Genomic DNA, 23043 nt, shown 5'->3' on the forward strand with positions numbered 1-23043 from the left:
TTGACATAATGATATGCGCCCAGCATTACAATTCTTGAAACCAGCAAACTTATACTAAAAACTAGTTTATTTTTCTTAATTGTAAGGCAACAAGGCAACCGTTTGTTACTCTCGGGGTCTCTTAGCCGCTCAGGCAAATCATATTGTCTAAAAATGCATTTTTCCATCGATAACATGACATCATCGCACCAAGTGCGTGCTCTTTCAGTCAATTAGTGCGCGAGGAATATACACATACATATATATATATATATATATATATATATATATATATATATATATATATATATATATATATATAAGCCCAAACATTTTTTTTGTAATTTTTAATAATTTACCTGAATGTGCATGAACTATTTCTGTTCAAAATAGTTTGAAATGTCACATGTTAAATGTTTAAATATTAACTGTCTGTTTACTGTACTGTGCCGAATGTACTACTATATGAGTACGCATTTTCTATTGTTTCATTGAAAATAAAACCGCAAAGTCCATTTGGCTGTCATCTGTTTTAATTATGAAACACAATTGTGTTAAAGTCATGATTTTTTTGTTCACGCTTGAAATAAGAAATGATTACTTTAAAAAAGTAGTTTTATACTTGTGAGTGTTGATGACACAGCTTTGCAACAGTTGATATTCTAGTTTCAAGCATGTTTTACTCAATATAGGTCATAAAATCTCAGCTACAAGCTGTAATATCTTACTGAGATCATTTAGGACCAAAACCCTTAAAACAAGTAAAACATTCTAACATAAAATCTGCTTATTGAGAAGAATTATCTTATCAGACAGAAAATAAGCAAATATCACCCTTATTTGAGATATTTAATCTTACTTTTCAGTTTTTGCAGTGTATGGAATGATTCACATTGGGTTTCGCCTTTTTGAAGGGTACTGGAAAATTGATCTTGAAAGTCCTTAAAAAGTGCTTGAATTTGGCCATGGAAAAGGTGTACGAACCCTGAACAATATATCGTCCAGCAAAATGTGTTGTTTTCACCCTAAAATAAATAAAAGAGGACCTTGGTCCTTGATTGTTGTTTATTAGCGTCTCTTCACTGCAAAAACTGAAATCTAAGTAAGATTAAATATCTCAAATAAGGGTGATATTTGCTTATTTTCTGTCTGATAAGATAAATCTTCTCACTAAGCAGATTTTATGTTAGAGTGTTTTACTTGTTTTAAGTGTTTTGGTCCTAAATGATCTCAGTAAGATATTACAGCTTGTTGCTGAGATGTTATGACCTATAATGAGTAAAACATGCTTGAAACTAGAATATCAACTGTTGCAAAGCTGTGTCATCAACACTCACAAGTATAAAACTACTTTTTTAAAGTAATCATTTCTTATTTCAAGCATGAAAAAAAAAAAATCATGATGCCGAGCGCATATCATTATGTCAAGATAATGACACTAGCATTTACTTAATTTAAGAATATTTTTCAACATATTGAGCAAAAAGGTCTCTTTTTTTTCTACCAAGAAAAGTCCACTTGTTATTAGTGAGAATATACTTATTTTAAGATATTTTTTGGGTTCATTGAGCTTAGCTAATTAGGGACCGAGTCCCTTTGGGACAGACGACCCTATTGAATTTCTAGCGTTTTATTATTATACAGCCGCCTCATTGAGCTGTAATTTGACCACCTTAACATGCTTCAAAACTCACCAAATTGGACACACACATCAGGACTGGCAAAAATGGTGATTTAATCAAAAAAACAAACCCCAAAACTCAAAATTGCGCTCTAGCGCTCCCTAGGAAGAAAACACAGACAAAACTGCCTCTAACTTCCAGTAGGAAAGTCGTAGAGACATGAATAAAAACCTCTATGTAGGTCTCACTTAGACCTAGATTTCATACACTGACAATCCCCAGCAAAAATCAACAGGAAGTTTGCAATTCCCCCTTCGAAACAAAGTTTGTGTAAAAACAGTCACCTTTTTTCAAACATTATCTCCTCTGAGCGCGTTTGTCGTGTCGGCTTCAAATTAGCACAGGAGAGAGATTGAACCCTTCTGATTCAAAGTTGATGAAAGAGTTTTAATTACTGCTCCGGTTTGGATTTTATGAGCCCTCAAAGTTGTTCCCGTCCATCGCTGCTTGCAGCTTTAATTTTCAAATAAAATACCCCTCATTTTTGTATTTTTTGTTCTTGTTTTTGAACACTGACTTTTTGCAGTGTTGTTCTTACCGATGCATTCAATGCGATATGGAAAGCCAAGCGCCGCCATGGTACTCTGCAATGGAAAAGCAAGATTGCTTGCTTGCTCGGAAGAGTCATACTGTGCACAAGCCCGTTCTTGTCCTGCCCCGGGTTGGAAAAAAAACTCACATGAGACAACAGGGCTTTTTGTACACTCGTGCGTCAGGCTATAATTCATTGCCCTTTTCCACACCAACACGGTGTTAGCATTTGGGCTAATAGCATTGCGGGTGTGCGTAGGTTGGGGATTCTAGCCTTTAGGCCGCCGAGACTAACCTCGCGGACGCCTCGCACTATAAGCAGGCAAAGCCAACTCACAGTGGAAATCAAAAGCAGGGACTCAGGAAATGGGTGTTGAGTGAGGTCACATCCCAATTATGCCGCATGTGGGCTTCAGGTCGGGAAAAGCCAGGACATGCACCGTGGGATTAGGAGAATGTGCACATTTCCGTCAGAAGAGGCCCTTTGGGGAATGAGAGCTACCTTGTGATGAGGTTGGCTCTCTCTAATGTGTGTGTAGGAGGTGGGGAGTGGTTAAAAATAGGGGTGCATGGTGCGGGGTGGTCAAGGGGACTTTAGGGGATGTAGCCTTAGAAGTCAGGGGGTCTCACTGGCCTCGGGCCTGCAGGGGTCAGCCCCCTATCAGCGTCCCCCTGCGGGCTCAGAGAACGGCGTGATGCAAGAAGGCGAGTGAGGACTGAGTCTCTCTCCTTCTTCCTGGAGTCGTTTGTCAGTCCCTGCCGAGGAACTTGCCAGGGGCACATCGACACCGGAAACTTGTTTTGTTCGATATGAGACACTAACAGCCAGTGACATCCGCCTTTTTTGGGGGGGGCGGGTGGGGTGGGATCGTACACCCCGTCTCATCATTCCCACGCAAGAAGACAAGAATGTACTCATACATTTCTTTTCTTTTTTTCATCTTTTCTGGCATGCGTGGGGTTTTTGGATGGAGGACGCAGGACTCGCTTCTGATTCTCCTCTCTTTCTTCTCCCAGGGCCAAAGACATGAAGAACCGCTTGGCTTTCCTGCGGCGGAGGAACGAATCGCCGGGAAGCAACCCAGCCGGAAAGTTGGACAAAACCATGAAGTCAGTCAAGTAAGTGGCCACTTCCTGTCGAGAAATGTCAGCCTCTTTTCTAGTGAGGCTCCCAACTTGAGAACAGTTTTATCTAAGGACTTGTGCCTTGGGTAAATTGTGATCCCGGATATAAGACGAGTCTCAATATGAGATGAGATCCCCACAAATCAAAGACGAAATTAATTAATTTTGTTTACAGACATCATTTTATATTACATTATTGTTTCTTTTGTTAATATTAGAGTCCGTTCTGTGAAAAGAGAAACCCTAGAAGTGTAGGGCTTATGGATGGGGACCCACAGTTAAAATATACATCATCATGTAATATACAAAATACAATACAATACAAGTCATTTCAAAATCTAATACCTATTTAGAATTTCATATCAACCTACCAACAAGTTGACATTCATAGAGAAGGAAGCTTTAAATCCACCAAATCAGTCTCAATATCTTATTATTCAAATTTTATATAAATTCTTGTTATTAATCATATATCTTGTCAATGACAATAACTCTGCGTCACTGACATCTTCAAATTAGCATATCTCAACCTCTTTTTTCCCCAGACATTTCCAGCCTTCGAGAAACTTTTATTGCATCTCTGTCACTGGTGTGTGTGTGTGAGTGACGGGTAGAAAAGCTCTGAGGGGTAATCGTTTGCTCTATGCATGTCTCGATGGAGAGACTTCGAATATAAGACACCGTTTCCTATGTTTGGGTCTTATATTTAGCCATAAGAAAAGTGCTACGTACAGAATAATGTAAATACAATGTGATATAGAGTAGGCAATAAATAGCATAGGTTAATAGAAATAGATTTCTATTTTGAATAGAATGAATACAAAAATAGGACAAAGTTCGATCCGGTCGTGCGAATAGAATGTAAAAACGATGACAACAAACCAAACAAAAGCCCAGAACAGCACAGTTAAAGAAATGTGAATTAGTGTCGTGCAAAGAAAATGAACTTATACTAAACGTTTTGTGATGTTGTTGCATTTTTGCTATTTTGCACGATTTGCACTTTTTCCTTAAATAATTGTGTGTAATTTAACATTGCAAGGGAATTATTTTAATACATTTTACACTTATCTTTGCATATCTTTATACTAAACCGTATGTTTAAAGGCACACTTTTTTTAATCAAGCTTATTACTGATCATTTTAAACTTTTCTTAGGTTCTTAATTTTTATTCTGTTGTTTTATTGTATTTTATTTATTGCTATTACTACTAGTATTCTCACTATTTCTCACTTATTTTAAATGAAAATATTATACAAAGAAAATAAAAAGTACATAATAATAACGTAATAACGTAGTTAGAAAAAATATTACATATTTTTCACGTAAAAATAATTGTTGATTTTTCAAAACTAACATTTTTTTATTACTAATCCATTTAAATGGACTAGTAATAAAAAAATTGAAAAATTGAAAAATTAGATTAGATTTTTCAAAACTAACATTTTTTTATTACTAGTTTTGACAAATTAGATTAGGTTTTTCAAAACTAACATTTTTTTATTACTAGTCAATTATTTTAACAATTATTTTTATGTGAAAAATATGTATTATTTTTTTCTAATTATAAATGATTATTTTTTGTTTGTTATTAATGTGCACTTTTTATTTTCTTTGTATAATATTTTAGTTTAAAATAAGTGAGAAATAGTGAGACTAATAGCAGTAATAGCAATAAATAAAATAAAATTTAAAAAAACAGAATAAAAATTAAGAACCTAAGAAAAGTTTCAAATTATCAGTAAAAAGCCTGATTAAAAAAAGTGTGCCTTTAAACATGCAGTTTAGTATAAAGACATGCATAGATAAGTATAAAATGTATTAAAATAATTCCCTTTTAATGCAAAATTACACACAATTATTTAAGAAAAAAGTGCAAACTGTGCAAAATAGCAAAAATGCAACACCATCACAAAAATTATAGTATAAAAAATGTCAACAAAACAACATAAAATTACTTTCACTAGATATTTGTTACAAAAATTAAGTCAGGAGTAAGTGGAGCAGGGAAGGGGCAAAGTGTGCCTATAAGTGAGCACTAAGGAGATAGAAAGATGTCATGTTTACACTGCATTACATGGAAAATAGAGTAATTTGTTTTGAAAATTTGAAAATGCAACACATGTCTCAACCCATCACGCTAGTATTGCTTCGATACCAATACCCACCTTGGTATTAATACTGTTGATATTTTGAACGACATGCCCACCTCTTTAAAAAGGTGAAAATGTCCCCATACTGTGTTACTTGTGCTATTATTAGTTTGCTAAATACACCACATGGTGGCACTGTTATAACTCCACAATATGGTTGACCCCATTCATTGGAGTGGTTTACAAATAAAACAGAACATTTGACTAAATCCTCACAAAATTTAGTACACACTTTTAGAGGACCGGCGAGCATGTGCTTGTAATATTTGAGCAAGAAAAACATGGCTGGCAAATAAGGCCATGGATAAGGTGCCAGATAAGACTCAGTGCAGAGAGAATGCAAGGACAGCATGGGGTAGAGGAAGGGGGCGGGGGCTTTCGCAGACACCCCACTGAAGGAGGAGGGGCCTCCGAACCAAAACAAAATGCCATTGGCTGCGCTAAGCCCCTCCCTCCATCCATCGGACCGTTAAAAACCGCCCCCCCCCCCCCCCTGAGCTGAGTCAGGCAGAGACTAAATGGATGCTGCAGCCGCACTGCCCCAGTCACAAGCCTGAAGCAGACGACTCGTAGCCGCTAGAAAGACATTCCCTCCTGCTCTTTATGGGTCACACGATGAGAAACCTGGCAGAGATGGGCTTACTGAAGAACCGCTCTGCTTTCATCTGCAGGCCCACGCCGGAGGAGGCGCTCAAGTGGGGGGATTCACTGGACAAGCTGCTGGGACACAAGTGTAAGTCTCTTCTCTTCATCTCTACGCATTGGCTGGATAACATACAAGTTCGATTATTATTAGTAGTAATTATATGAGTATTTATTTTTTTATATTACCATCGCTCCCATTCTTTTCCCCGTGTTCCCCCTCACCCTCTGGGAGGTGAGGGGAGCAGTGAGCAGCAGCGGTGGCCGCGCCCGGGAAACATTTTGGTGATTTAACCCCCAATTCCGGTACCATTTTTATAGTCTTTGGTATGAACTCACGGACACTCTAACCACTGAGCAGGTTCCTCCTGTAAATTCCTTCTCCTGCAGCGGCTCGCTTATCAGCGCTCACGCTTGGTTCTTGGGAACGGAAAGGTGCAGACTGGAGGTGTGGGCGGCCTCCGCTTCCTGCGATTCTCCTTCCCCCCGCAGTCATTAGGTTTAAAAGCTGCTCCGTTATTATCCAAAAGGCTTTTGTTTGTTGCATGATTCACATGTGGACCCTCAAAGCATATGTACCGTATTTTTCAGAGTATAAGTCGCAGTTATTTTCATAGTTTGGCCGGGGGTGCGAATTATACTCAGGAGCGACTTATGTGTGAAATTATTAACACATTCCCGTAAAATATCAAATAATATTTTATTTAGCTCATTCACGTAAGAGACTAGACGTATAAGATTTCATAGGATTTAGCGATTAGGAGTGACAGATTGTTTGGTAAACATATAGCATGTTCTATATGTTATAGTTATTTATTATACCATAATATGTTACGTTAACATACCAGGCACGTTGTCAGTTGGTTATTTATGCCTCATATAACGTACACTTATTCAGCCTGTTGTTCACTATTCTTTATTTATTCTAAATTGCCTTTCAAATGTCTATTCTTGGTGTTGGGTTTTATCAAATAAATTTCCCCCCAAAATGCGACTTATATATGTTTTTTTCCTTCTTTATTATGCATTTTTCGGCCGGTGCGACTTATACTCCGAAAAATACGGTACAAACCTTTGTTTACCTTAGTTGGCAAAGTGAGCACAAGGCCACTCAGGAATTTGTAGCAATGTCTCACGCATTTGTTTGTTCCCTTTCTGTGCTCAAATTGTTACACGAACAAATAAGAAAAATCTATTAAGTTCTCATGACTATATTGTTGTATATAAGCCGTGATTCAATAGCATAAACATTGCAATATTAATGCACAATTTATTACTATTTTATGTACCGTATTTTTCGGAGTATAAGTCGCTCCGGAGTATAAGTCGCACCGGCCGAAAATGCATAATAAAGAAGGAAAAAAACATATATAAGTCGCACTGGAGTATAAGTCGCATTTTTTGGGGACATTTATTTGATAAAACCCAACATCAAGAATAGACATTTGAAAGGCAATTTAAAATAAATAAAGAATAGTGAACAACAGGCTGAATAAGTGTACGTTATATGAGGCATAAATAACCAACTGAGAACGTGCCTGGTATGTTAACGTAACATATTATGGTAAGAGTCATTCAAATAACTATAACATATAGAACATGCTATACGTTTACCAAACAATCTGTCACTCCTAATCGCTAAATCCCATGAAATCTTATACGTCTAGTCTCTTACGTGAATGAGCTCAATAATATTATTTGATATTTTACGGTAATGTGTTAATAATTTCACACATAAGTCGCTCCTGAGTATAAGTCGCACCCCAGGCCAAACTATGAAAAAAACTGCGACTTATAGTCCGAAAAATACGATACTACATACACGGGTGTCCAAACTACTTCCACCAAGGGCCGCATACTGAAAAGGTCATTATAATGGTCATTTTGAAAGCAAAAAAATATGCTAAAAACAGACTTATTATTATTATTATTATTATTATTGGTATCGATTCTTCTGCTTTTCTCCTAACATTGCGTGTTTTTGCTATTTTTTTCTCACATTTGTACTTGTTTTTTTTATTTCAACAATATGCAACAAAACTGCACTGCAAAAACTGAAATTTAGGTAAGATTAAATATCTCAAATAAGGGTGATATTTGCTTATTTTCTGTCTAATAAGATAATTCTTCAGATTTTATGTTAGAGTGTTTTACTTGTTTTAAGGGTTTTGTTCCTAAATGATCTCAGTAAGATATTACAGCTCGTTGCTGAGATTTGATGACCTATATTGAGTAAACCATTCTTGAAACTAGAATATCAACTGTTGCAAAGCTGTGTCATCAACACTCACAAGTATAAAACTACTTTTTTAAAGTAATAATTTCTTATTTCAAGCATGAACAACTAAATCATGACTTTGACACAATTGTGGCTCATATTAAAACAGATGACAGCCAAATGGACTTTGCTGTTTTATGTTCAATGAAACAATAGAAAATATGTACTCATATAGTAGTACAGTTGTTATTAGTGAGAATATACTTATTTTTAGGTATTTTTTGGTTAATTGAGGTTAGCTAATTTTACTTGTTTTAAAAAGTCTTGACAAGCCACATTTTCTTGTTCTATTGGCAGATAATTTTGCTTAGTTCAAATAAAATACCCCTAATTTTTTTTTTTTTTTTTCTTGTTTTTGAACACTGACTTTTTGCAGTGTGGAGCTGCGGAGTGCAAATGAAAAAGTGTAATATTTTGGATTAGGTTATTGTAGATGGAGTCAATAATTGCTAATAGCGCTGATTTGGATGCATTATTTTTAAGGGGAATTTATCAACAATAATTTCAGCTAGGGTCCTAAATTTTATCCTTTCATTAAAGTCTGCTATAAAACAGACTTTGTATATTTTCTTTCTCTTTCACCATATGAAATCTTCCAGCAACTAAACCAAAATCTGTATGGTTTTTTTTTCTATAAAAAAAAATAAATACGCAATATATTTTTCAAAAGTGACCTGCTTAGTGGAATATTTGCTGCATTATTATTTTTTTACAGCAATTTTCTGATCCTAAAACAGTCCCCAGTTTTCACTTCAGTTTCCTCTTTCATCAACTTTTAATCAGAAGGGTTCAATCTCTCTCCTGTGCTAATTTGAAGCCGACATGACAAACGCGCTCAGAGGAGATAATGTTTGAAAAAAGGTGACTGTTTCTACTCAACTTTTGTTTTGAAGGGGGAATTGCAAACTTCCTGTTGATTTTTGCTGGGGGTTGTCACTGTATGAAATCTAGGTCTAAGTCAGACCTACATAGAGGTTTTTGTTTCATGTCATTACTATAACGTTATTTTTATAGAACCACATTCTTTAGAGGATATCCACAAATACATAGAACCCAAACATTAAAACACATTTTTGCCCATGAGATTTTGAGTGTGCGCTGCAAAAACTCCCAGAAGAAACCGTGTTTAATCTTCCGAGGCCTCGCTTTCTTCCAAGCGCGTGACTCAAAACGACAAGCTATTTTTGAGCGCTCAAACTCCAAGGAGCGTTGCCATGGCGCCCCAGTCAACTCTCGCTCTTGTTTATCCTCCTCATCCTCCTCATCGTCGCCGTCTACTCTGCTCCCCCTCAGATGGTCTGGCAGCCTTCAGAGCTTTCCTGCGCACCGAGTTCAGCGAGGAGAATCTGGAATTTTGGCTGGCGTGTGAGGAGTACAAGAAGATCAAGTCGCAGTCCAAGATGGGCTCCAAAGCCAAGAAGATATTTGCGGAATACATCGCGATACAGTCTTGTAAAGAGGTAAGAACGTATTAGTATCTCCAAGGAGATTATTGGCCACTCAGTTTTTTTATTTTCATATTTTTATGCTACATAAAAGTCACCAAACAATTCCTCAGAAAAGCCATTTTTGATCCCACCATTATCTTTACTGATGCAATCCTTCTGTTGATTAAAATTTCTATTGGAACTCAACTTCTAATTTGAATATTTGATTGTTTTTTTTATTTAATATAATAATATTTTAAAAGCAGTTGTTGGGGAGCTGACATTTTTTTATCAATTAGATAATAATGTGTGAATTTTACTGCTAATCATTGACCCATTTTAGGTCAGATTAATAATTAATAATAAAAATAATAATAATAATTAAAGCTGCAAGCAGTGATGGACGGGACCGACTTTGAGGGCTCATAAAATCCAAACCGGAGCAGTAATTAAAACTCTTTCATCAACTTTTAATCAGAAGGGTTCAATCTCTCTCCTGTGCTAATTTGAAGCCGACACGACAAACGCGCTCAGAGGAGATAATGTTTGAAAAAAGGTGACTGTTTCTACTCAACTTTTGTTTTGAAGGGGGAATTGCAAACTTCCTGTTGATTTTTGCTGGGGGTTGTCAGTATATGAAATCTAGGTCTAAGTGAGACCTACTTAGAGGTTTTTGTTTCATGTCTCTACAACATTCCTACTGGGAGTTAGAGGCAGTTTTGTCTGTGTTTTCTTCCTAGGGGGCGCTAGAGCGCAATTTTGAGTTTTGGGATTTGTTTTTTTGATTAGATCGCAATTTTCGCCAGTCCTGATGTGTGTGTCCAATTTGGTGAGTTTTGAAGCATGTTAAGGGAGTCAAATTACAGCTCAAAGAGGCGGCAGTATAATAATAATAAAACGCTAGAATTTCAATAGGGTCCTCTATCCCAAAGGGACTCGGTCCCTAATAATAAGCAAATACTCCATGGAATGTACTTAATGGACATTGTTTTTAGGGATCCCTTCCTACTACAGCGGTTAAAAAATTGACACCCAAAAAAAAGATGACTAAAATGAGCAATTTCCAAGTTCAGTTCCTCAATTCTGTTTGTAACATTCAAACAAGACTGATCAGTTTGTGATTGTCAAAACAGACTTTGAAAACCTGCATCCACCTTGATTTTTGGCACAAATACCTAAAAGATATTGAGAGGAACTTGTTGAAAAAGTGCAATCTTCCTTACTTGTGTGCCCCCTTTTCCCCCATGCTATAAATAGCTTTAGTTTTTACTGTTTTTACAGCAGTTTTTGAGAAGCTGAGACATTTGTTGTTGTTTTTTTTGGCACAAAAAGGTAAAGGACACTGAAAACGAGCACCTGGCTTGATATGGCAATCTTCCTCATTTGTTGTCCCTTTTATTTCCTATAGTATAGGAAATAAAAGTTACACACCTATAGTTTTTACTATTTTTACAGCAGTTTTTGAGAAGCTGGGACATTTTTTGGCACAAATAAGCAAAATAACTCACAGAAACTCTTTGAAAATGTGCATTCACCTTGATTTTGCTTATATTTGTGCCTCTTTATATCCCACGATATAGTCCTATAACTATAGTTTTTACTATTTTTACAGTCAAGACCATTTGTGTTTTTGTTTTTTTGGCACAAATAAGCAAAATTACTGACAGGAAGTCGTTGAAAAAGTGCATCCCCCTTGATTTTTCTTATATTTCCATCTATCCATCCATGTTCTATTGCTTGTCTTATATTTGTGCCTTTTTATTTCCCACGATATAGTCCCATAACTATAGTTTTTACTATTTTTACAGCCAAGACATTTTTTGTAGTTTTTTTTTGGCACAAATAAGTAAAGGATACTGACAGGAAGTTGTTGAAAAAGTTCAATATTATTACTTTTGTGCCCCTTGTATTCCTCATGTTATAGTTACATCACTATATTACTGGTTATAATAGTTTGTACTATTTTTACAGCAGTTTTTGAGAAGCTGGGACCTTTTTGTTGTTGTCTTTTTTGTCACAAATAAGCAAAACTACTGAAAATGTGCATTCCCCTTGATTTTGATTATATTTGTGCCTTTTTATTTCCCACAATATAGTCATATAAATATATGTTTTACTATTTTTACAGCCAAGACATTTTGTGTTGTTTTTTTGGCACAAATAAGCAAAAATACAGACAAACTCTTTGAAAATGTGCATCCACCTTGATTTTGCTTATATTTATGCCTCTTTATGTCCCATGATATAGTCCTATGAATATAGTTTTTACTATTTTTACAGCCAAGACATTTTTTTGTAGTTTTTTTGGCACAAATAAGTAAAGAATACTGACAGGAAGTCGTTGAAAAAGTGCAATCTTATTACTTTTGTGGCCCTTTTATTTCTCATGTTATAGTTACATAGCTATATTACTGGTTATAATAGTTTTTACTATTTTTACAGCAGTTTTTGAGAAGCTGTGACATTTTTGTTAGTTTTTTCTTGCCACAAATAAGCAAAAATACTGACAAACTCTTTGAAAATGTGCATCTACCCTGATTTTGCGTATAATTCCATTCATCCATCCATTTCCTACCGCTTGTCTTATATTTGTGCCTCTTTATTTCCCATGATATAGTCCTATAAATATAGTTTTTACTATTTTTACAGCCAAGACATTTTTTGTTGTTTTTTAAGTAAGGATACTGCCTGGAAGTCATTGAGAAAGTGCAATCTTATTACTTTTGTGCCCCTTTTATTCCTCATGTTATAGTTACATAGCTATATTACTGGTTATAATAGTTTTTACTATTTTTACAGCAGTTTTTGAAAAGCTGTGCCATTTTTGTTAGTTTTTTTTTGGCACAAATAAGCAAAAATACAGACAAACTCTTTGAAAATGTGCATCCACCTTGATTTTGCTTATATTTATGCCTCTTTATTTCCCACGATATAGTCATATAACTATAGTTTTTACAATTTTTACAGCCAAGGCATTTTTTGTTGTTTTTTTGGGGCACAAATAAGTAAAAATACTAAAAGAAACTCTTTGAAAATGTGCATCCACCTTGATTTTGCTTAAATTTGTACCTCTTTATTTCCCACGATATAGTCCTGTAACAATATGTTTTACTATTTTTACAGCCAATACATTTTTTGTTGTTTTTTTGGCACAAATAAGTAAAGACTACTGACAGGAAGTCGTTGAAAAAGTGCAATCTTATTACTTTTGTGCCCCTTTTATTCCTCATGTTATAGTTACATCTCTATATTACTGGTTATAATAGTTTTTACTATTTTTACAGCAGTTTTTGAGAAGCTATGCTATTTTTTTATTTATCTTTTTGGCACAAATAAGCAAAAATACAGACAAACTCTTTGAAAATGTGCATCCGCCTTGATTTTGCTTATATTTATGCCTCTTTATTTCCCACGATATAGTCCTATAAATATAGTTTTTACTATTTTTATAGCCAAGACATGTTTTTGTAGTTTTTTTTGGCACAAATAAGTAAAGAATACTGACAGGAAGTCGTTGAAAAAGTGCAATCTTATTACTTTTGTGCCCCTTTTATTCCTTTATGTTATAGTTACATAGCTATATTACTGGTTATAATAGTTTTTACTATTTTTACAGCAGTTTTTGAAAAGCTGTGCCATTTTTGTTAGTTTTTTCTTGACTCAAATAAGCAAAAATACTGACAGAAACTCTTTGAAAATGTGCATCCACCTTGATGTTGTTTATATTTGCGCCTCTTTATTTCCCACAATATAGTCATATAACTATGGTTTTTACTATTTTTACAGCCAAGACATTTTTTGGCACAAATAAGTAAAGGATACTGACAGGAAGTCGTTGAAAAAGTGCAATCTTACTACTTTTGTGCCCCTTTTATTCCTCATGTGATAGTTACCGGTTATTATAGTTTTTACTATTTTTACAGCAGTTTTTGAGAAGCTGAAACATTTTTGGGGTGTTCAAATGACTGGGAATGTTTACAGGACCTCTTACTCTCTCATACATGTTAACATTTGCATTTGAAAATAGGAGAACATTTCTGTAAAATTCGGGGAAAATATAGGAAAATCACCAAAAAGGGGAGTGCAGCGAAAACATGTCAAAATGTAAATTTTCCTGGAAAAACTGGAGTGTTGACAAGCACCTTCCTTAACCTTTATCCCGCTTCTTCTGTCCCTCCCTAGGTGAACCTGGACTCCTACACCCGGGACCACACCAAGGACAACCTGCAGAATGTGACGCGCTCCTGCTTCGACCTGGCCCAGAGGCGGATATACGGGCTGATGGAGAAGGACTCGTACCCTCGCTTCCTGCGCTCGGAACTCTACCTGGACTTGATCAACCAAAAAAAGGCCAGCTCCACTTCGACGTCCTCTTCGTCATAAGAGGCAAAAAAAAACAAAAAACCATCACCCGGGGGGAATTTCTCGTTTTGTCATTTTTGTTGTGAGAGGACGCGGCGAAGGATTGTATTTTCCTCCACAAAAAAACAAAACTAATAGAAGGCTGGATGCTTGTCTCATCACTGTCTTTTTTTTTTTTTTGTCCAGTTGTACTGGAGACAATGAACAGTCCGGTACTGTTTGTCTTTATTTTCTACTCAGAAATGAAACCACTCGCGTGAACTGTTGTCGGTACGACAAAAAAAAAAAAAATCCTCATTTCCTGTGGCACGGACGACATTGTAGCTGCGAGACTTCTGACGAAGAATGCGCACGGATGGACTTATTTAAAAGACTTCAATTGTGCACACAGCCAAAAAAGAAAATGTTCTTTTAAGAAACATAAGGAGGAGGCATTCTCAGGACGTGACGGATTCCGGGCTTCGGTTTTTCTTCTTGCACTCCGTACTTCTTATACTGAGCAATACACGAAAAACAGCAAAAAGCGCAAAAACAAGAAAAAGTCACTTGCCGGATGCTTCTTCAGACGACCTCCTAAAAGCACTCAGCTCTTAAACCACCAAACAGGTCCAACGCTGTCCTGAATTTTAAGTGCAATATTTTTTTCATGTTCTATTATTATTTGTTCATGTATTTGAATAATGTAGACTTCTGCGGGGCTTTTGCTCCGTGTTAACTTTATTTGATAAGAGAGAAGAAGAAACTTAGAGCTATAAGTTTGACTAAACTCTGGTGTAGTTTTAAGCAAGTATGTGTTCGCCAGCCCCTGGCAGCAGGCAGCCGGGAATGGTTGTATATATATATATCATTCTTTTAAGAAAAAAATATGTGATAACACATTTTTGGAAAAAAAACAAAACCACAGTATGTTTCCACTGGCTGTGAAAGTGGGATTCAGCTGTAATTATGTACATAGAAGAGACTCCAAACTATTATAAGGTGTTATGTTGAGGAAACTAGAGCGACCTTCCCTTCCCAGTTATACGTACAAATACATAAACTGCTTGTAAGGAGTTGTTTTTTCTTCATTTGATCATTTTCACGGTTCACAAGTCAACATGCATCTTCTAGCAAAGTGAAAACAATAGGTTGCATCTGGTGTCAAATGCTAACGAAAAATAAAACAATCAGCTGAACAAGTCCATGTGTGTGGTGTCCCTTTTTTTTAAAAGGTTAACATTCGCATTAGACCTGTCAGGGGAGGCAGGTGAGGCGGGTGCCTCACGTGCCATCATGGAAAGAAAAAAAGTTTAAAAAGAAAAATAAATAATTAAAGGGGAACATTATCACAATTTCAGAAGGGTTAAAACCATTAAAAATCAGTTCCCAGTGGCTTATTTTATTTTTCGAAGTTTTTTTCAAAATTTTACCCATCACGCAATATCCCTAAAAAAAGCTTCAAAGTGCCTGATTTTAACCATCGTTATATACACCCGTCCATTTTCCTGTGACGTCACATAGTGATGCCAACACAAACAAACATGGCGGATAGAACAGCAAGGTATAGCGACATTAGCTCGGATTCAGACTCGGATTTCAGCGGCTTAAGCGATTCAACAGATTACGCATGTCTTGAAACGGATGGTTGTAGTGTGGAAGCAGGTAGCGAAAACGAAATTGAAGAAGAAACTGAAGCTATTGAGCCATATCGGTTTGAACCGTATGCAAGCGAAACCGCCGAAAACGACCCGACAGCCAGCGACACGGGAGAAAGCGAGGACGAATTCGGCGATCGCCTTCTAACCAACGATTGGTATGTGTTTGTTTGGCATTAAAGGAAACTAACAACTATGAACTAGGTTTACAGCATATGAAATACATTTGGCAACAACATGCACTGTGAGTGTGAAAGTTGTCTGTCTATCTGTGTTGGCCCTGCGATGAGGTGGCGACTTGTCCAGGGTGTACCCCGCCTTCCGCCCGATTGTAGCTGAGATAGGCTCCAGCGACCCCCGCGACCCCAAAAGGGAATAAGCGGTAGAAAATGGATGGATGGATGCACTTTGAGAGTGCAGACAGCCCATTTAAGGCGCGCTAAGAACATATATTTTTCCACGATTTCAGCACTCAGGTTAACCATACCTAAATAGACACAAAATACTGCATTACACAAGACTACCCGAATGTACTCGAATGATTGAAAAAAATAAATGTTTTTAAGCTAAATTATTGGTAAACACAGTTTATGTATAATAATTTACGTAAAACCGCGAGTAATGAATAAAGTTTTCATCAATTAATATATTCTGTAGACATACCCTCATCCGCTCTCTTTTCCTGAAAGCTGATGTGTCCAGTTTTGGAGTTGATGTCAGTATCTTCTTTGAGTGTCGCAGGATATCCACACATTTTTGCCATCTCTGTCGTAGCATAGCTTTCGTCGGTAAAGTGTGCGGACCAAACGACTGACCATTTTGTCGGCTTTCCCCACACCCTCGTATTTTGAACAAATTTCGTCCAATTTCTTGCCACTTTCGCATCTTTGGGCCACTGGTGCAACTTGAATCCGTCCCTGTTCGTGTTGTTACACCCTCCGACAACACACCGACGAAAGTGAGAAAATGGCGGATTGCTTCCCGATGTGACGTCACGTTGTGATGTCATCGCTCCGAGAGCGAATAATAGAAAGACGTTTAATTCGCCAAAATTCACCCATTTAGAGTTCGGAAATCGGTTAAAAAAATATATGGTCTTTTTTCTGCAACATCAAGGTATATATTGACGCTTACATAGGTCTGGTGATAATGTTCCCCTTTATATTGTTATACGTATCCAGTGATTATACTATAAAGTTATTCTCCATTTAACGTCACCAGTTTTAGATTATTTTTTATTCAAAATCGCTGAATTTTCACATTTGCCGTTCAAAAACTGAAAAGAGACTTGCGGTGAGTCAGCAGCCAGTTGAGCCTCACCATGGGTTGCGCAATGACTCGGCTAACTGCTGGCCTGCTGTGCAGTGAGACCGTATTGCTATATGAATTATATTATACATTTCCATAGTTTGGTTAGCTGAGGTATATAATGTACAGTGTATTTTGTCAACAACTGTATGTGTGTAACGTATTTCTTGTGCTGAGCAATCATAAAACGGCTGCGAAGACGCACTGGCTGAGGCTCGCAGTAATCCCGCCTCCTGGTGGTAGAGGGCGGTAGTGATCCCAGGGAGCATTTTTGCGACTAGTCGGCTGCAGAATAAGTGACAGTTAGCAGCAACAGTTAGCAGCGATCGTTTATTTTTTCTCTTGCCTGGACTTTTAACATGGAGGATTACATATCTAAAATAAAACAGTTTTCTAAACCGGACTTTCAATCGAAGCAGGAGGTAATAATTAAAGGAAGATCTCCATCGAGACAGAGAGACTTTTAAAACTGAAGAAAGATAAGGAAGACTTCTATAAACAAGTTATCGATGCTTTTGTGCAAAAGGAGCTGCGCATGGACTTCATTTATAAGTAAAGGTAAGACCATAATAACGTTTTTTTTTATTAAATGTGCTTTTTTGTGTGCTACAGTTTGTATGTGTAAAGTTAAAGTTAAGTTAAAGTACTAGGTGTGGTGAAATTTGTCCTCTGCATTTGACCCATCCCCTTGATCACCCCCTGGGAGGTGAGGGGAGCAGTGGGCAGCAGCGGCGCCGCGCCCGGGAATCATTTTTGGTGATTTAACCCCCAATTCCAACCCTTGATGCTGAGTGCCAAGCAGGGAAGAATGCTGGTATGAGCTTTTAAACATAACCCGTTAACTGCTGCCAATCAAATGGTGAATAAGATACTCTTTAGGGTTCATATGTTTGTAAATCTGACTGTGATGAAGTCAGTGCCTCACCAGCCATCAACCTCACCGCACGTCACTGCATTAGACAATGGCATGTGGTTTACATAAAGCTACACTGCAAAAACTGAAATCTAAGTAAAATTAAATATCTCAAATAAGGGTGATATTTGCTTATTTTCTGTCTGATAAGATTTTTCTTCAGATTTTATGTTAGAGTGTTTTACTTGTTTTAAGGGTTTTGGTCCTAAATGATCTCAGTAAGATATTACAGCTTGTTGCTGAGATTTGATGACCTATATTGAGTAAAACATGCTTGAAACTAGAATATCAACTGTTGCAAAGCTGTGTCATCAACACTCACAAGTATAAAACTACTTTTTTAAAGTAATAATTTCTTATTTCAAGCACGAACAAAAAAAATCATGATTTTGACACAATTGTGTCTCATAATTAAAACAGATGACAGCCAAATTGACTTTGCTGTTTTATTTTCAATGAAACAATAGAAAATACGTACTCATAAAGTAGTACAGTTGGCACAGTACAGTAAACTGACAGTTAATATTTAAACATTTAACATGTGACATTTCTAACAATTTTGACCAGAAATAGTTCATGCACATTCAGATGAATTCTTTAAAATTACAATTAAAACAGACTGAAAGCCAGGCCTTCTCGACCTCACCAATGCACTTTTGGAAGAATGGTGGGAAATTCCTATAAACACACTCCACCAACTTGTGGACAGCCTTCCCAGAGGAGTTGAAGCTGTAATAGCTGCAAAAGGTGGACCGACATCATATTGAACCCTATGGGTTAGGAATGGGATGGCACTTGATGTTTATATGTGAGTCAAGGCAGGTGGCCAAATACTTTTGGGAATATGTTTGTCTGCCAAACAGGAGTAAACTGTCATGACGGATTCAGACCATGGTAAGGTATCGGTCTTTTTACCAATTTATCAAGAACAAATGAGCTAGTCAACTTAAACATTTAAAAAATCATATGTAAAAATCTATTTTATGAATTGTATGTGACATTACTTTTGGAGTTGATGGACGTTGACGATGGCGTCCGTCAAAGTGTTCCTAAAAGAAGATCAATTGTGCGACTGCTTAGTGTTTGAGTGTTTTTGCTGGGTTGGGATTAGAGTTGTTTGTGTTTAAATGAGGGGGTTGATCAGTCTGAAATGCTGTTGGTCCTAATCTTCTTTACCATCTGTTTTCACATAGTTCTTCTTCGGCTTGTTTCCTCCTCTCTCTATTACTTTGATATCTATTTTCACGAGCCAGGGAAGTCCCCGCGTCAAGATTGGATTCCCTTTGTCCGAGTTTCCTTCCTGCGTAAACTCTCCATCATTGTTTTGAGAAGCAGCTGTCACCAGAGCCATTCCTTTTTTCTCTTCTTCTTTACCAAATAAGGCTGCAGAATAAGCTTCCCCCGATTCGTCCGCCGTCGCTTATCTGGCGCTAAAATGGAAAATGGCCGCAGCACGATAGAGTGACATTGACTCTCAACATCTATATTTACAGCTGGTTATGCAACGTTTTATAGCGTGTATCCGGCGAGGAAATCCTCTTTACAGCAACATTGGCATTGATAGAGCTGTAAAGAAATGACTCTTGATGCTTTGTTTTATTTTGAAAGGGAGTGTTTGTATAGCTGCTGATTGTCATGGCCACATAATAAAAGGATGGTTAATAATGGAGTGCAAACCATCATTAAGGCGGAACAACTCTTCAGGCACGATAACACATTACTAATGAAAAGGAAAGAAGGTTGAGAGTCACTTGATTAAAGTACAGTGTTTTGTTTTCCTATATTCAAACGATGTTACTGTTCGAACTGTGTCTAATGTTAAGAGTGGCCGAACGTATTAAATATACTTGTTAAATAAAACATCTGCCTTGTTTTTAATGAATACTTAGGCCTACTACGCTATATTTTAATGTTAGTGATTATGGTGGTCCTTGGAGAGACACATTTTTTTTTGTGGTGGTACTTGGTGAAAAAAGTATACGGACCACTGATCTCGAAAGTTTGGTGAAATAAAAAAATCCATTAATACGTTTCTATGTATAGTCTATCTCAGGTGTACCCAAACTATACGGCCCACTAGCGTCCAAAATTCGGCCCACGGGAAGTCCCAAGTTAAAAAATGTTTTAAAAAAGTATATATATATTTTAAACTTTTAAAATAATTTAAAAACAATATGTCCTTTCTAAAAATAAAATAAGTTAAAAAAAAGGAAAAAATTATATACATATATATATATATTTAATTTTAATAAATGTATAAAAAAACATCTATATCTATATATATGTATATGTAAATATATATATATATATATATATATATATATATATATATATATAATTTTTTTATTATAAAAAAAAATAAATAAATATATATTTCTGTTTATGTGTGTGTGTATATATATATATATATATATATATATATATATATATATATATATATATATATGAAGCATGTTAAGGGGGTCAAATTACAGCTCAAAAAGGGAAAAGTGACAGTTTTTAATAAACTTTTGTTTTGAAGGGGGAATTGCCAACTTTTTGTTGATTTTTGCTGAAGGATGTCAATGTATGAACTCTAGGTCTAACTCAGACCTACATAGAGGTTTTTGTTTCATGTCTCTACGACATTCTTACCGGGAGTTACAAGCAGTTTTGACTGTGTTATTTCCTAGGGGGCGCTAGAGCGCAATTTTGAATTTTGGGGTTCGGTTTTTTGATAAGATCACAATTTCCGCCAGTCCTGATGTGTGTGCCAAATATGGTGAGTTTTAAAGCATATTAAGGGGGTCAAATTACAGCTCAAAGAGGTGGCGGTATAATAATAATAAAACCTTACAATAACAATAGGGTCCCCAAAAGGACATTGCGGTCCCTAATTAGCTAACTTCAATGAACCCAAAAATACCTTAAAATAAGTATATTCTCACTAATAACAAGTGCACTTTTCTTGGTATAAAAAAAAAGAGACCTTTTTGCTCAATATGTTGAAAAATATTCTTAAATTAAGTAAATGCTACTGACATTATCTTGACATCAATCAATCAATCAATGTTTTATATATATATATATATATATATATATATATATATATATATATATATATATATATATATATATATATATACATATATATATATATATATATACACACACACATATATATATATACACATATATGTATATATATATATATATATATATATATATATATATATATATACACATATATGTATATATATATATATATATATATATATATACACACACATATATATATATATATATATATATATATATATATATATATATATATATATATATATATATATATATATATATATATATATATATATATATATTTACACATACATACAATGAGTTGAAATGATTGGTGTTAAAACATGTCTAATCAGTCAAAACATTTTGAAGTAGTAACATTTTTAATTGAGAAATGGTATTAAGGAATTCCAGGAATTTTGGGAAAACCAGGAATTTTTCCAGTTTAAAAAACAAACTTGTTTTTTGTCCTGATTAAGAGGAATGTTTTGACGGTGGAACGGTTGAAGTGGGTTGAGAAATGTGGAAGGAGTAGTTGCCAGAAGAAAGGGTCAAAAAAAGGGTTTGAAAAAAAGAGAATTCCTGGAATTTTTTTGAACTTGTAAAAAGGGTAGTTTCAATTCCCAGAATGAGTGGAATATGTTGAAGGTGGTATGGTTTGAATCGGTTGAAAAATGTGTAAATGGTGGAAGTTTGAAAAAATTCAATGTGAATGGGAAAAATGTCCCGGAAAACCTGGGAAATCTGGGAATGATTCATTCGAAAATCTATTTATTTTAGACGCCCTTATAAGGTAATGTGGTCGCCTCCGCCCAGTCACTGCTTTTGTCCCTGTTCCTGTTGGTCTCTTTGCTAAGTTAGTTATTGATTTACTGCTGGTCCACTTCTTCACCTACTTGCTTCTTCGTGCAGAAATATGACCTCAAGCATGCCTCACCATGACGTCATCACTGCTGCACTGCAACACAAGGCAAGGAAAAACCCCAGGATCCACAACTTTATCAACAAACGTTGATAACTCGATGTAATACTGTTTCCGGAAAAGCTAGAATGACGTCAGTCGAACAATTTTCATTTGCATTCACTGCAACTATCTGAAATATACTTGTTGACTTTCTTTATGTTTACACTTAAAAATAGTGCATTTTAATACTTGGCGCCATCTCAGAAGTATGCTAATGTGTCCTATGTCATCATGCTAACGTTTTATGCTAGATTTTAAATAATATTGTCTGTTAAAACGTAACTTTATGGATTTTGATACTCGGCACTATCTTAGAAGTATGTTAACGTGTCTTATGTCATCGTGCTATTATTAGCATGTTAACGTTTTATGCTATATTTCTAGCTAAATTTATATGCTTAAAGCTAAAAATCATGAATTTTGATACTTGGCGCCATCTTGGAATTATGCTAACGTTTCTTATACAAGCATGCTAACATTAGCATGTTTTTTTAATACATTTTCTTTATGTTTACACTTAAAAATAGTGAATGTTAATACTTGGTGCCATCTTAGAAGTATGCTAATGTGTCCTATGTCATCATGCTAACGTTTTATGCTAGATTTTAAATAATGTTGTCTGTTAAAACGTAACTTTATAGATTTTGATACTCGGCACTATCTTAGAAGTATGTTAACGTGTCTTATGTCATCATGCTAATATTAGCATGCTAACGTTTTAGGCTATATTTTTAGCTAAATTTGTATGCTTAAAGCTAAAAATCATGAATTTTGATACTTGGCGCCATCTTGGAATTATGCTAACGTTTCTTATACAAGCATGCTAACATTAGCATGTTTTTTTAATCAATTTTCTTTATGTTCACACTTAAAAATAGTGAATGTTAATACTTGGTGCCATCTTAGAAGTATGCTAATGTGTCCTATGTCATCATGCTAACGTTTTATGCTAGATTTTAAATAATTGTGTCTATTAAAACATAACTT

At 35.7% G+C, this 23043-nt stretch overlaps 1 protein-coding gene across 8 annotated transcripts in view; it reads left to right on the plus strand.

The window, feature by feature from the left end:
• Positions 1–15361, plus strand: part of rgs3a (regulator of G protein signaling 3a) — a 336515-nt gene extending 321154 nt beyond the window's left edge. For 7 of the 8 annotated variants that reach the window (XM_061927475.1, XM_061927478.2, XM_061927477.2 and 4 more), the window contains 4 exons: positions 3210–3311; positions 6143–6204; positions 9685–9851; positions 14001–15361. In XM_061927475.1, coding sequence (XP_061783459.1) covers positions 3210–3311; positions 6143–6204; positions 9685–9851; positions 14001–14201 — 532 coding nt within the window. In that variant the 3' untranslated portion in view covers positions 14202–15361. Of the gene's footprint in view, positions 1–2962; positions 3104–3209; positions 3312–6142; positions 6205–9684; positions 9852–14000 lie in introns of those variants that run through there. The other variant, XM_061927483.2, reaches the window with a different exon arrangement.
• Positions 15362–23043: the final 7682 nt, after the last annotated feature.

This window comes from Nerophis lumbriciformis, linkage group LG32 (assembly GCF_033978685.3).
Source record: "Nerophis lumbriciformis linkage group LG32, RoL_Nlum_v2.1, whole genome shotgun sequence".
NCBI classification, from domain to species: Eukaryota; Metazoa; Chordata; class Actinopteri; order Syngnathiformes; family Syngnathidae; genus Nerophis; species Nerophis lumbriciformis.